Source organism: Thalia democratica, chromosome 6 (genome assembly GCF_965202585.1).
Source record: "Thalia democratica chromosome 6, ktThaDemo2.hap1.1, whole genome shotgun sequence".
Lineage (NCBI taxonomy): Eukaryota > Metazoa > Chordata > Thaliacea > Salpida > Salpidae > Thalia > Thalia democratica.
The window spans coordinates 46,975,697-46,989,737 of NC_139170.1; the positions used below are offsets into that span (position 1 = coordinate 46,975,697).

General features: G+C 25.6%; 1 protein-coding gene across 2 annotated transcripts; it reads left to right on the forward strand.

Moving 5' to 3' along the window:
- Window positions 1–10,991: 10,991 nt before the first annotated feature.
- Window positions 10,992–13,583, forward strand: LOC145838423 (uncharacterized). Of its 2 annotated transcripts, XM_082946013.1 has the most exons (3): window positions 10,992–11,874; window positions 11,937–12,018; window positions 13,153–13,583. In XM_082946013.1, exon 1 carries the CDS (start codon window positions 11,027–11,029, stop codon window positions 11,744–11,746), a length of 720 nt encoding a protein of 239 aa, XP_082802139.1. In that variant the 5' UTR covers window positions 10,992–11,026; the 3' UTR covers window positions 11,747–11,874; window positions 11,937–12,018; window positions 13,153–13,583. The 2 variants fall into 2 exon arrangements, with proteins under 2 accessions (XP_082802139.1, XP_082802138.1); XM_082946012.1 differs by having other exon boundaries at window positions 10,992–12,018.
- Window positions 13,584–14,041: the final 458 nt, after the last annotated feature.

Below are 14,041 nucleotides of genomic sequence, written 5' to 3' on the forward strand. Positions count from 1 at the left end.
CACAGTACAAAATATTAAAACGTGGTAACTACCAATAAACCTTAAATACTTTATTTTATACATTGAAAATTTTCTGAGCTTTAAGAATATAAGCTACCTTTGTTATATTTTTTTTTTAAAACTAGTTTGTTTTTGAACAAATTTACATTACTTTTTTAACTGTTAGTTTTAACTTAAGGTTATAAAAACATTGTAGCAAAAAGTTATTAAAGGGGTTATATAACTTACATTAAGTAAAAACTTCAATAAATACATTTTTCTTGAGAATTAAATAACGAAAGTTCTTAATTTAAAACAAATTTATAAAGTAATCTATTTATTAAAATTCTTTGTACTTGGTATTGGTAGTACAAATACCTTGAATAAATTAAAATATTTATTTTTTAGTAATTTTAGTAAAGTAATAAGTTAAGTAATTTTTTAAAGAAAGTTAGAAAATATAGAGTTCTAGTTTTTTTTTAAAGTTGTTTGAGTAGAAGTTCAGTTAAAGCTCAGCAAAAATTGAAAAATATTTTCTTTAAAATTAATATTATTTTTTAAATACTATAAAAAAATATCTTTTCTTACGGTTTGTACAATTTACTCTAAAATGTGCTCTTTGTTACATCACTCCAAAAATTTAATTTAAGTATTATTGTATTGTCTATTATTTTAACTAGCTACAAAAGAGTTCTTAAACGATTAAAATAAATATAAGTAGTAATTAGTTAATGTTTTATAGAACTTATTACAGTTTTAAATTTAAGAAAACTTAAACTGTTTACTTCTTTTTTCCATATATTTACGGCTCATCACAGGCATTAAGGTAGTGTGGAAAAAGTATAAACCTTTTTAAAGTTTAAAGTTCAGTCTGCTAAGACTGGGTCTTAAGGTCTTTTCCATTCACATTTTGAAAAGTATAACAGGTATAAAGGTATCAGTTGTCTTTAATTCTACGTTAAGTTGTTTTAAAGCATTGCAGTTAAATTTCGTTAAAGTTTTAAGGAATTTTTAGGTTTTGTTAAGACTGATTGTATTCATGCTTTAAAGTTCAGAGATTTTTCATCAATAAAAAATTAATTTAAATCAAAATACCTTCATCATAGGCAGTATAAGATTTGTAAAAATTAAGCGGTAAAACTAAAAACAGTTGTAATTAATTTTGTTGGTGTAATAAGACTACAGTAATCATCCTGTTACGAACGCATTTGAATAAAAAAAAGCTTTGTGATCAAAACGCAAAACTATTTTCTTCAACATTAAAAAATTAATTCGACCTGTAAAAAAATAAAAAGTTATTTGTGTTTAATACAAACAACTAGAGCATAAAAAATGTACAAACAAAAATTTTAATGAATACATAGTATATCCTTCAAAAACTTATAAAAAATAACGAGTAGTGCAGTTTAAAATTACAAGTCTCATGATCTAAATATAAATAAAAAAATGTATTTACCATATTCAGTTAAAGGAAAGAAATAACAGTGGTATTGAAGTTTAACTAACCAGATCTTCTTCAAAACATGTCTGTTAGTACAGGTGCTTGACTTGGTTTAGCCTTTTTTTGTAAGCAAGTTTTTTTTTGTAAGTTCAAGCAAGCGTTTTGTATCTTTCTATAGTTTTGGGGTTCATGACTTCCTTAACTCCGACATAAAAGTTTCCATTATTTGTGAGTTGTTGTGAACTTTTTTTAACACTTCATTTTCAATACTTTTTTTTTACCTTCATAGTATTTAACATTTGGACTTTCTTTAATTTTTTTGATGTTTCAGATATAGAAAAAACTCTAATTTGTTCAATTAAAATTAATTTTAGCAACTATGGACTGATTTTCTAAAAAACTTTTTATTTAAACTTTTTTATAATCATAGTTTTAGTTGACTTTAATTCCTGTTACGGTTTGTACTTTACTATATTTAAAATTGTTTTTGTGATATGAATATGACCCTATGAGCAATGAGAACCAAAAACAATTGGGTTGTTGTATTTTAATGTCATGTAACGCTATAGTTCTTCTCACCAACAGTAGCTTGTATTGTAGCTGAAGGTAGCTTTCCTTTTAAAATAGACGTTTGTTTAAAGTAACCAACAATATTGTTAGCTTGTAACCTTATAGTAGTTTTTTGAAAATAAAAACTTTAATCATTATTTTTTATCACATTTTACATTTATTCTTGCTGTTGTTCAAATCAAAGCTTCTTTTAAACTAGATCTTTAACTTAATTTTCAATACATAACTAATGTTATAGTTTTTAACTACAGCTAACTTATATCTTCATATGTGGCTGGGCTTAGATTAAGATACAAGACTTCTCACTTTTGGCTTGCGTTGTGTTCATTACTTTGTAAAGACAACAAAGTGTGTTTGTTTTTTATGCTAAGTAAATTGAAAAAAAAACTTCTGCGGTTTTTATTACAGAACAAAAAAAATATTTAATTTAGAAAAATTTAGAAGTTATTGTGTAAATTAAAAAAAAACAGTTTGATGAATTCAATGAAAAGTTGACATACTTGCTTAAAAAATTTGACGAGAGTAAAACCATTGTAATTGTGTACCAAACTCTTTTAGTGTTACTAAATTAACTATAATTTCTAAAAAGAAAATTTTATGGTGAAATAGATACATATCTTTTTATAATAATATTACTTTTATTTAATAATTTCTAATTATAAAAAAAAAGTCAAAGCTTTTTTTGTATAGTGAAGCTAAGAATATTGTAAACGCTTAATGAAAATATCGTTAAAAAATTTAAGTTATATGTTTATGTTATACTTTAGTAGAATAATTAAATGTCTAAAAGCAATGTGCTTATATAATTTAATTGTGTGAAAGTATTTATAAGTTAAAATTAAAAAAAAATAAAATGCTTAAAGTTTACGTAGAATTTTAAAATTACGAAAACTTGTAGTATTTTTTTATCAAAATTTTAAAAGTTTCTTTTAAAAATGACCAACTTAAAAATGTTAAGGTTAATAGTGAAAACTAGTAAAAGTGTTACTAGTAAAATAAAAAAAGTTCTACACGACGGACTTAAGAAAATATTTAAGATGTTATGATCTAACTAAAAGTAATAATTAGTTAAAGTTTAATAAATCACTTGTTCTTAATAATTTGTTTTTTCAATTAAAAGAATAAAAATAAACTTAATTTGAGTACAATTGATATTATAAAAATTTAGTTTATTGTTCAAAAATTAAAAAAAATGTTTAAAAAAAATTAAACCAATTAAAAAAAGTTTTTCCAAAAAATTTTGCTTATTTTCAAAGTGTTTCTTGTAAAACTTCAATTAAATTAAACGATATATCTGAACAGAAATGAAAGAATTTTGTCCCTGATATAAATTTAAAATTTTGTGAAAATCTCTGTTGTGTAACAATGTAACAGAAAAGTTAAATTTATGCAAGAAAAAAAGTTACTGCCTAGAAAACAGTTGATATTTTTCAACAATTATCAGAAGGCACTGAGGGCTGTGGAGGTAAGAGCTTGGCTAGTGGAACAGGTCAGTCCCAACTGAACTGTATAAACTAGTAGACATGGTTTCTATTTAGAATTTAGGTGTAATGTTGTTAAGTGGTGACATTTTAACTATTGAAATGAGTTAATTTTCATTGATTCTAGTAAAAATAAGTTTCATTCAAATTATAAGTATTGTATGTAAGTCACTTTACCTTCAAAAAAACTTAATGTTGTATGTTTTGTTCTAAATATAAAGTTTATATGCAGTAAAAATTAAAGATGATAAATTTTTACCTATTTAGATTTTTTTTTCTATTATAGAATGATGTGTTGTTGATTTTAAGAGTTGTATTATTAAATCAACATCAATAAATAGTACTTTAATATTTATATGTATACAGGGGTAGCTTCAAATTTCCACTACTGTTTTTGAATTGCTTGAAAATCATGCAACTAATTTTCATATTTGCTGAGTCAGAGTATGCTGAGTATTTATACCCTTAACCCTAACCCACCTTACCCAAACATAAAAAAAAAATCAAAAATTAAAATTTTATAATTCAATAAACAAAAAACAAGAAAATAAAAATTGCTGACTCAGCAAATATACAAATTAGTTGCATGATTTTCAAGCAATCCAAAACCATAGTGGAAATTTGAAGCTACCCTATGTACAGGGTTGCCACTTTACCTGGAAACCTGGAATTCGACAATTTAGGCAAAAATAACCTAAAAAAACCTTGAGTTTGAAAAATTTTGAAAAAAACTTGAAATTTCGATCAAAAAACCTGGAATTTTTAAAATTTTAACATTTTTAGTAGTAAAATTTTCATTTGACACAAAAAGTTTGTCTTATAAATAAGATTTTTTTGTCATCAAATTTTTTTATTAAAACAGGGTTGCCACTTTACCTAGAATCCTTAAAAAACCTGGAATTTGACAATTTAGGCAAATAAAAACCTGGAACTTTGAACAAAAATCACTAAAAAAACTTAAAAAAAAACCTTGAATTTTAACAATTTTCACATGTTCAGTAGTGAAATTTCAATTTGACTCAAAAATTATATCATATAAATAATTTTTTTTTATCAAAAAAAATATTTAAAGTAGCTTTACAGTATATTTTTTATGTTATAATACTATTGAACACAGTTTTGTACCTTAAACTTAACTTTAAACTAAAAATAGACCCAAAAATGTGTACTTTAAATACCTGGAAAAATTTTTGAAAAAACTGGTGGCAACACTGTATGTAGATGTAATTAAAAGTAATATTATGTGTAAGTTTAAGAAAAAATGTCTCAAGTTTTGAAATATCTCAGGATTTATAAGGTAAAGGGTTAAGAGTTAAGTGTCAAAAATACGAGAGTTGATGTTAGAGTTTAGGGCGTAAGGAGTCCACCTTGATTTTGCAAGTTGATCTTATTTAAGAGTTTAATCTGAGGCATCAAACTTTTTAACTGCTTAAAAAAATTCAAAGTAACTTTCAAGATATAAGCAATCAAAGTCAGTGGCCTTAATAGGTTCCTAATGGAAGGCTAAAACAAAACCTCAAAAAAAAAAATTCACTAAAAATAAATCTCCTTCATTTTTTTACCAATTTTATTCAATTTTTCACAGGAAGTCCATTACTAATGTTTAAATTGATTTAATGCAGGAATTTTTTACAATTTTTTGAATGAATATTTTATTAAAGAAAAAACTCTTTTTTTTGTTTTTTTATCTAAAATTTTTATTTTTGAGTATTTTAAAAAACCAAACATTATGAGTCTTTTGAATTATGAAAGGAATGTTTTCTAAAAGTTTAAGGTCTCTTGCTCAAAATTAAAATAGAAAATATATTTTTGGTAATTTTTTAACTTCCAAGAAAATTGACTTGAAAAATTTGTGGTTCTTAAGTTTGTATTGGAAACTTTTTACAAAAATTAACTTTGGCTTTTATATGAAAGCTTTAGGTACAAACTACAATCTAGTTTTTATAGATTTCAAAAATATCATTTAACTTTTGAGATAATTTATTTTTTGTAAAAAATTATGATATAAGGTATAGACTGCAATTTTTTTGGGGTCAATTTTCTCAGAAATTTTAAAATTCATTAAAAATCTATCCATTCCTTCAATTTTCAAGCAGTACTTTTCAAACTTTTAGGAAATGTTTGTTATATCAAAAGAAAAATGTTACTTATGAATTTTTATAATTAGAAAAAAAAAATTATCGTAAAAATTAAAAATAGTCTTCTTTTTTCAAAAAAAATAATTTTTTTAGTCCAAAGTAACATTTTTTGTTATTGTGTAAAGATTGGACTAGGAAAGTTTGAAGAAGATTGCTTGAAAAATGTAGGAGGAGATAGATTTTAAATAAAATATTCATTTTTTGCTGTTTTAGTTTTCCCTTCCTATAGGGCACCCATTATGCGGCCGGACTTTGACTGGTCATATCTCAAAAAATAAATTGAGCTTTTTAAAACAATAAAAAGCATCTTGAAGCTTAAAAAAACTCTATAAAATAAGATCAAACTTTACAAATCCCAAGCTTTAATTTATATATCTCAAAAAGCAACTGGTAGCTTAATTGCTAATGTTAAAAACAAGACAAACTTTTTCAAACCCCATTGCTTTTGACTTTGTATTATAACTTTAATCATTTTAAAATCAAAATAATTTGTTTTAAGTCTTTAAGTCATAGAGGTGTATATCATTTTTATTAAAGTTGGCCTTGTTTTTACCTTAAATAACTAAGCTACCAAATGTGTTTTAAAATCTTCAAAGTGTTTTTTTTAGTTTTTTTCAGTTATTTTTCACATATTTAGTTTTAATTTTGAAAAAAAACTTGTAGCAAACATGCTTTTTAATTATTATAAAAATATATCAAATATTTAAAAAATAAACCAAAAAAAGATAATTATTTATTTAGCATATATATTTTTGTATAAAATTATATATTACAAGTTGTTTATAACAATAACTATATTTCATTAAAATTTGTACAAAATTAGAACTGAAGGAGATGATAAATTTTAAGTAAGTTTTCAGTATTCTGATAAGATCAACCGAAAAGTATTCTCTTATTTAAATTTGTATGGAAACATTTTACAAAATTGATTGTTTATCATAAGTTAAAGGAATTTGTTTAGTTCTCTTCAAAATAATTTACACAATATACTCCAAGCTTATAATTTATGTGTTATCTTAATTTTTGTAAACAAAATGTATCCCCTATCACTTTAAGTTGTAATTACCAAATATATTTTAATTTAGTTTATCTATAAACCATTATTAATATCTTAAGTTGGCTTAATGACTAATTAAGTTTTATAGTGTGAATATTCAGGCTAGTATTTGATGACCCAGGCTGTTTTTTATGATTTAAGCAAGGGGACACTACAAAAAAATTTGATAAAGTTCCTAACAGCACTCAGTGATAAAAATAATTTAGTCTTTTTTCTTACTATTTAGAAATTAAAATACATTCTTTGCATGAAAACCTATTTTACCCATAAACTGGTTACAACAATTACAGTCATTAGTTGTGAGTTTCTAAATTGAAAAATTTTATTTAGTAGATATTTAAAGAATGTTTTTTCCAAAAGCCTTTGTTATTAAAAAAATTTTAGGTTATGGTTATTTTATCTATGAGGTGAATCTTATATTATAGTGAATAAACTTTTTTTTAAATTTGAGTTTTTGAGGGTTGCCACACACTCAAAATAACTTAAAATATTTTGAAATTATTGAAAATCTCAAGATGACTCAGGATGATTTAAGATATAATAGTTTTTTCTATGGACTTAAGCTGATGCAGGATAGTTTTGTTAGTTATAAAAAAACTCAGGTCAGTAAACCAAAACGGCAAATAACTAGAAATCACTATAATCTATTTTCTCCTACATTTTTTGAGATAACTACCTCAAATTTTCAAGAAATGTTAGTTGCAATATTTAGAAAATTCTGTTGGAAGAAAGTTTAAAAAAGAATAAAAAATAAAGTTTTTATAGCAAAAAACAAAAAAAAAATTGAATAAAATTTTGATTTTTGAAAATTTCTTTCAAACTAAATTTTCTAAATATATTAAGGAACACTTCCTAATAGTTAGAGGTAATTATCTCAAAAAACATAGAAGATAGATTTTGAGTGAAATAATCTATTTTTGCTGTTTTAGTTTGCGCTTCCCTCTAAGGAACCTATTGTTGCTCTAACTTTTACCGGCTATATCTCAAAAACTATTTTGAATTTTTATAATCTGTGAAAAGCATCTTATAGCTTGGTAAAAAATATCTAAAATGAGATCAAATTGTGAAAAAAGCATTTTACCCCCTATGCTCTTAAAAAACCTTGCAGATAAAAAAACATACACTGTGTAACTTCAATAGTAAGGTATTTGTTATATATTTGTATACATAATATATATTTTTGCTAATAATCCTATCTTTAAATAAACATTTTTTGAATATTAAATAAAATTTCACCTATAGTTATCTAGTGAATATCTTGAAAAACTTAAGGGCATAGGGGGGGTAAACACCCTTTTTTGGTTTTTGATCTTATTTTATATAGTTTTTACTAAGCTACAAGATGCTTTTTACAGATTTAAAAAAATAGAAATAGTTTTTGAGATATAGCCGGTCAAAGTCAAAGCCAACAATAGGATCCTTATGGAAGACGCAAACTAAAACGGCAAAAATAGACTATTTCACTAAAAATCTATCTTCTCCTACGTTTTTTGAGATAACTACCTCAAACTTTCAGGATATGTTCCTTGATATATTTAGAAAATTCTGTCGGAAGGAATTTTTAAAAAAGTTAGAAAAAATAAAATTATATAAAAAATAAACAAAAAAAACAGTTTTTTTTTGTTTTTTTCTTATAAAATTTTTATTATTTAATTTTTTTAAATTCTGTTCCGACAGAATTTTCTAAATACTGCGAGGAACATATCCTGAAAGTTTGAGGTAGTTATCTCAAAAAACGTAGGAGAAGATAGATTTTTAGTGATTTCTAGTTATTTGACGTTTTAGTTTGCGCCTCCCATAAGGATCTTATTGTTGCCTCTGACTTTGACTGGCTATATCTCAAAAATTATGTTGAATTTTTTAAATCTGTAAAAAGCATCTTGTAGCTTAGTAAAAACTATATAAAATAAGATCAAAAACCAAAAAAGGGTGTTTACCCCCCCCTATGCCCTTAATAAAATTGAATGACAATTGAGGTCCTAGCCTAAAAAAGATTAACATAAGTTATGTTTGAAAGCAAAGATTTTAAATCAAGTAAAATAATGACATCATTTTTTTACTTGTTTGATTTTAATATAATTAATTTTATTAGTTAAAATTAATTAAAGTTTAAGGTCATATTTTTTTAATTGTGCAATGTCGCAATTTTTTCTGGTTCAAATTTTTAGTAAGGCAGATTAGGGATAAATGTACATAATTTTAAATAATAATTAACAATAAAAACTTTTAAAAAGTTGTAGGGTAAGTGGATTTAGAAAAAGGGTAAACTTAGGGTCAATTTCTAACTTTGAATTGTTTTTACTTTGAAAAACTGCAACTGTAATAATTTTAAATTATATTTTGTCACTGTAATTGTGGTTTTCTGTTATTTTAATAAAATTGCACTAGTACTTGTAATTATTTTCAAACCAGCTGTTAAAGTAGTTAGTAGTAGTAGTTAAAAAAAGAAAAGAAAAAAGTTAAATAGTTTCAAAAGTTATGTATACTAAAACAAAAGTTTATGCACTGCTTCTGTTTATTACCTGGTTTTGGTGAGGGTTAGCTGACCTTGTCAAATGAATTCAAAACAGTAAATAACATTTAGACAATGGCAGTAATGTGAATCTGAACTCATTGATGCATAAAAACATAAACAAAAGAATCTTGACATTAAGTATTCGAATTTTAATAAAAAAATGCATAATTGGGTGAACTTAATATTGGTATTAATTGATGAAAATTAAAAAGTTGAAAAAAAAATCTAAATACAATACTTAGTTTTGTATACTAATTATTACATACCTTTGTTATGTATTTGTGATTGAAAAATTCATATCTAGCTAATGAAAACCTGAACTACCAAAATTATTTTGAATCTTTTTGCTCTTAAAATTTTTAAGTTATTTCAAAGTTTTCTATTTAAAAATTTTAGACTATTACTACACACTCAGGATGTATCAGGATATTTTTGTTTTTTTTATAAAATCTCAAGATAGTTATAAAGTTTTTTATTAATCTCAGGACATATATTTCTAGAATTTGATAAGATTTAAATGTTCCAGTTTCAATATTTTGATGTCTTATAACCAATTTTGTTCAAAAACTTCATTTTTATTTATTTTTGAAAGCTTAACAGAAATAAAAAAACTTATGAAGACTTAAGACAGTTTAAGGTCACCCAGAATTTTTTTTAGTTACTAAAGATAGTTTTTTTGGCTCAAAGAGTGGCAACCCTGTAGACTAGTGTAATTAATTCATGTTATAGTATAAAAACATTAGTGAGAGCTGTATATATTTTCTAAATTAATCATTTAAAGCAGGGTTTCCCAAACTTTTTTGCAAATGGCCCCCTTTAAAGAAATTGAAAAAGCAACGGCCCCCTTCAACAAGATTACTCATAAACTACGATAAAAAACACCAAAGACCTCTTTTTTGCTCTTCATCTGCAACTCAAGAATATCTAGTAAAAGTTTGTAAACTACCATAAAATACACATAAGACCTTTTTTGCTCTTCATCTGCAACTCAAGAATATCTAGTGTAAGTTTCAAGTTATGGCCTCATGACCCCCCCTGTGGCTCCTTTACTGCTCATGGCCCCCCCTCTTCCCCCTTTGCTGCTCTTGGACCCCTGAGTATCTGTCATGACCCCCTAGGGGGCCAATTGGCTCACTTTGGGAAACCCTGATTTAAAGGTTATTCTGAATAAATATTATGTCAATTTATGAATAAAAACTTAGAAATCCCTGACATAGAGCTTAGTAAGCAACAATAGTTGAAAATTTAAATATATGTCTACAATAGTTCAACATTTTTGTTCTAATAAAAAAAAGGAGAACATAAGTGCACATCAGAGTTGGCCCTAGTACCCAAACATTTAATTATTCTTTTTTTATATATGAAAGTTAAAGTTATTTGTCTTTGCATATTTAAAAACAGAAGAAATATGTAATTTTACTCATACTCTTAAGCTTTTTTATTCTTCTGTTTTAATTAAATAAAACTATGTGCTGAAGTAATAAATATTTGTTAAAAAAATATCAAAGATAATTTCATTTTTGTTTTTCAAAATATCATCTATCACTATCAAAATATAATACATATTAAGTTTGTACCATCTATCACTAGTTTAGAAATTGCATTGTCAACAATGGAATATTTAGACAAAGTTTTTACAGAAATGTTTTATTTTATAAGTTAGATAATATATAGTTTTTGTAGGTATTAATAAAGACATTTTTTTTTTGTATTTATTTTATAATATTTAAATAAATGTGGAAGTAAACTTTTTGCAAATAAGTTAAATTCACTTTGAAATATTTATGTAAACAATTTTCTTTCAGACTTATGTTAGCTTCTACAAACAATATTTTTCTTCAAACCATGTTCAGCACAATGATGGAAAAGAATAAGAAAAATCAAAACGGGCGTTCCTTTAGCAAGCCCTATGACAAGAAGACTTACGAAAATGGCTCTGATGTGATGGAAAACAGAGCCGTCTACAGAAAGTACCGCTCCAAATCCAGGAGGGCAAGAACCGACTCCAGCTCTTCAAATGACCTGCAGTTCAACCAAAAGCCAAACGGCATTGAGAGAAAGCAGCACGCCAGAGCAAAGCAAGGCAACAGAAAACTGAAGACTGAGAGGTCTAAGAACTTGCAGAAGCTGCTGAAAGATCAGCTTGTGGTGGCCAAGCTCAATGATGAAACTTCAATGGACACCATTTACCGCCCCAAGATGAACGCTCCCAGGAACACCAACGACTTTCTCCTCAAAGACTACTTTTACGCCAACTCATCGGCAGACTGCGGCACCTCCAGCAGTTCTGAGAAGGACGAGCTGAGCTACGTTGAGCTGCCGTCGGATGAGGAGCACGCGTTCTCCAAGTTGGACAGTCAGGGACAGGATAGCTTTGAAAAGGAGATCCAGGATTACGAGCAAGCCTTGACCAATCTCAAGTACATGGTTGAGAAGGAGAAGTCGCTGATCAGCAGAATGGAAGAAATTGACAGCCTCAATTCCTTGAGCTGTGCTCTGGAACAGGAAAACCAAAAGTTAATACATGTTCCTGAGGAACCAGCAGATAATCAGTTAAAATTATGAAGTTTACTTACAACGGGAACATTTTCAAACTACTGACTATTTTGACCACAAACATATTTTTGTAAAAAAACAAACAGCTTACGCGGGCCAACAACACAAAAAGCATTGAAAAGAGATATATTATACCGGTATATTTATTGCAACTAAATGTAATGCTAATTAATTAATGTTTAGCATTTGTTTGTTGCAGGTTGTCATTGGTTGATGTGAGCTCAAAGTAGCTGCTCAATGTGATCAATGAAGACTGGGTTGGTGATCAACTTAAAAAAACGGTAAATAATCTTAATGCTAGTTGTATACCCCTAAGTTAATGTATTTTTGAGTTTGCGTTTTTAATTTTGTTGTTATCGCATATGTTAAATAAAATACTTAAAAAAATAAAGATTTTACCACGGTTGTAGTATAATAGTTGATTAAGTACGTTATAATTAAAAATATAGGTGAAAAAAATAAATTTGGTTAAGTTTAAGTTTTAATAGTCTAAAATAAAATAAATAATTATCATGATTGCCACTTATTAGAGCAAGTTTTGAACTTCTGTAAAATTCTTCCAAATTCAGGAGTTAATTAAAAGCTCACTAAGCTGTTTTTGAATATTTATTAAAATAAGATCAAGGCAGATTTCATAATTTTTCAAAAGTTTTGCATAAGGAATTACTAATGTTTGTGACATGTACTTTGAAATTATAAGCTTATTTTTAGTCATGTAGTTTTTTGTAAATAGTATATAATTGTCACACCTTCAGGAGGTTTGGATATTTCTGCTATATTTTAATTTAGTCTTTTTCTTAAATAGGCCCTTTTTTTTTTATTTTGATGTTATTAGAAATTTGAGCTTATCAAGGTTGCAAAAAAAAAAACTTGAAATCCTGAAATTTAATATAGGCCAAATAAAAAACTAGAATTTTAAACAATTTCAACATGTAAAGAAATGAAATTTCAGTTCGAAACTAAAATTGTACATATAGATAATTTTTTTGACATAAAAAATAAATTAAAAGAATGGAAACTCCAATAGAGTAATGCAGCTAATAAGTTCTTAGTCTGTAATGTTAACCATTTAGTTGTATTGTAAAACCTCAACCCATAAGTTTCGTCCTAATCTAATCTAGTTTTTGACAACCCAGGTTTTATTTTAGAAGGTGGCAATCTTGGTCTAATAATTATGATACAATTACAAATTTGTATTAAAAAACAGTTAAAAAAGTCTATATATACATATTTATTAAAACACTACATATTAATACAAAAATTCTACAATTTTCAAAATAAGGTTATAATAATTATAACCATATTTAGAAAGTTATAGAATTTAATTTTTATACAACTATTAATATCTTTAAGTTATGGTTACTTAAGTTACTTCCTACAGTAATAATACTACGAATAATTCTTGTATTATTCAGGAATGGCTTCGCCATTAAAGGGGGAGAGAACTAATGCTGAAATGTGGAAGCCTGTTGTGAACAGATAGTTTAATTCAATATTTTTGATTCTGAACTGCACTCTGGTATATTAACCTTTTATTTTTTGGTTATTTTCCAGACAAATCTTTTCAATGTTAAAAATATTGTTTTACATGTAGTTTGTAAATTGATAATCAATTTTTATTGAAATATGTAATGTTGATACCCTTTGTAAGATGAACTTAAAATTTAACTTGGAATTATGCAATGTATCATAGATTTCTATGCTTTTTAATAACTTTTTAATTACTAATTAGACCATTAAAAAGTTTTCTTAATCTGTAATGTTTACCATATAGTTGTATTGTTATACAATATTAATATTTATTCAGATAAGCTATAGTAATTGAATTTTCTGTTTTCATGAAATCATACCATTATGTATACAAAACATTTTTTCATCATATTTGAAGTGATTAAACAAGCTTAAGTTAAGTTTTTGTATAAGAATTTTTAATTAAGTTGTTATTATATTAATAATAATTGTTGAATATAAAAAGCAAACTATTATAATTTAATGAAATTTTGCTTTTTGCTAGTAGTTTTACTAAAATGAAAACAATATGTACAATTAAGTATTTGATAGAATAAAGTAAACTATATGACTTGATTATTTGAAGTTTTATTGAAATTACTAAACAAAGTTTTGATAGACTCGAAAGATAGACTTAGTTCTACTACAATACTTAAACAATTGTTTTACATATTTAAGAATTAAGTTAAATGTTTTGAAAATTTGTAGCTTAGATCTCTGAATTAAAAGAGCGAAATCTACATTAAAAGGTAATATCAATTAGATAAATAAAGAGTTTTACGTTTAAAGCAGTTT

Bases quoted from the DNA above. Each gene is read 5' to 3' on its own strand.
- LOC145838423 (XM_082946012.1), top strand. From the start codon at position 11,027: ATGTTCAGCACAATGATGGAAAAGAATAAGAAAAATCAAAACGGGCGT.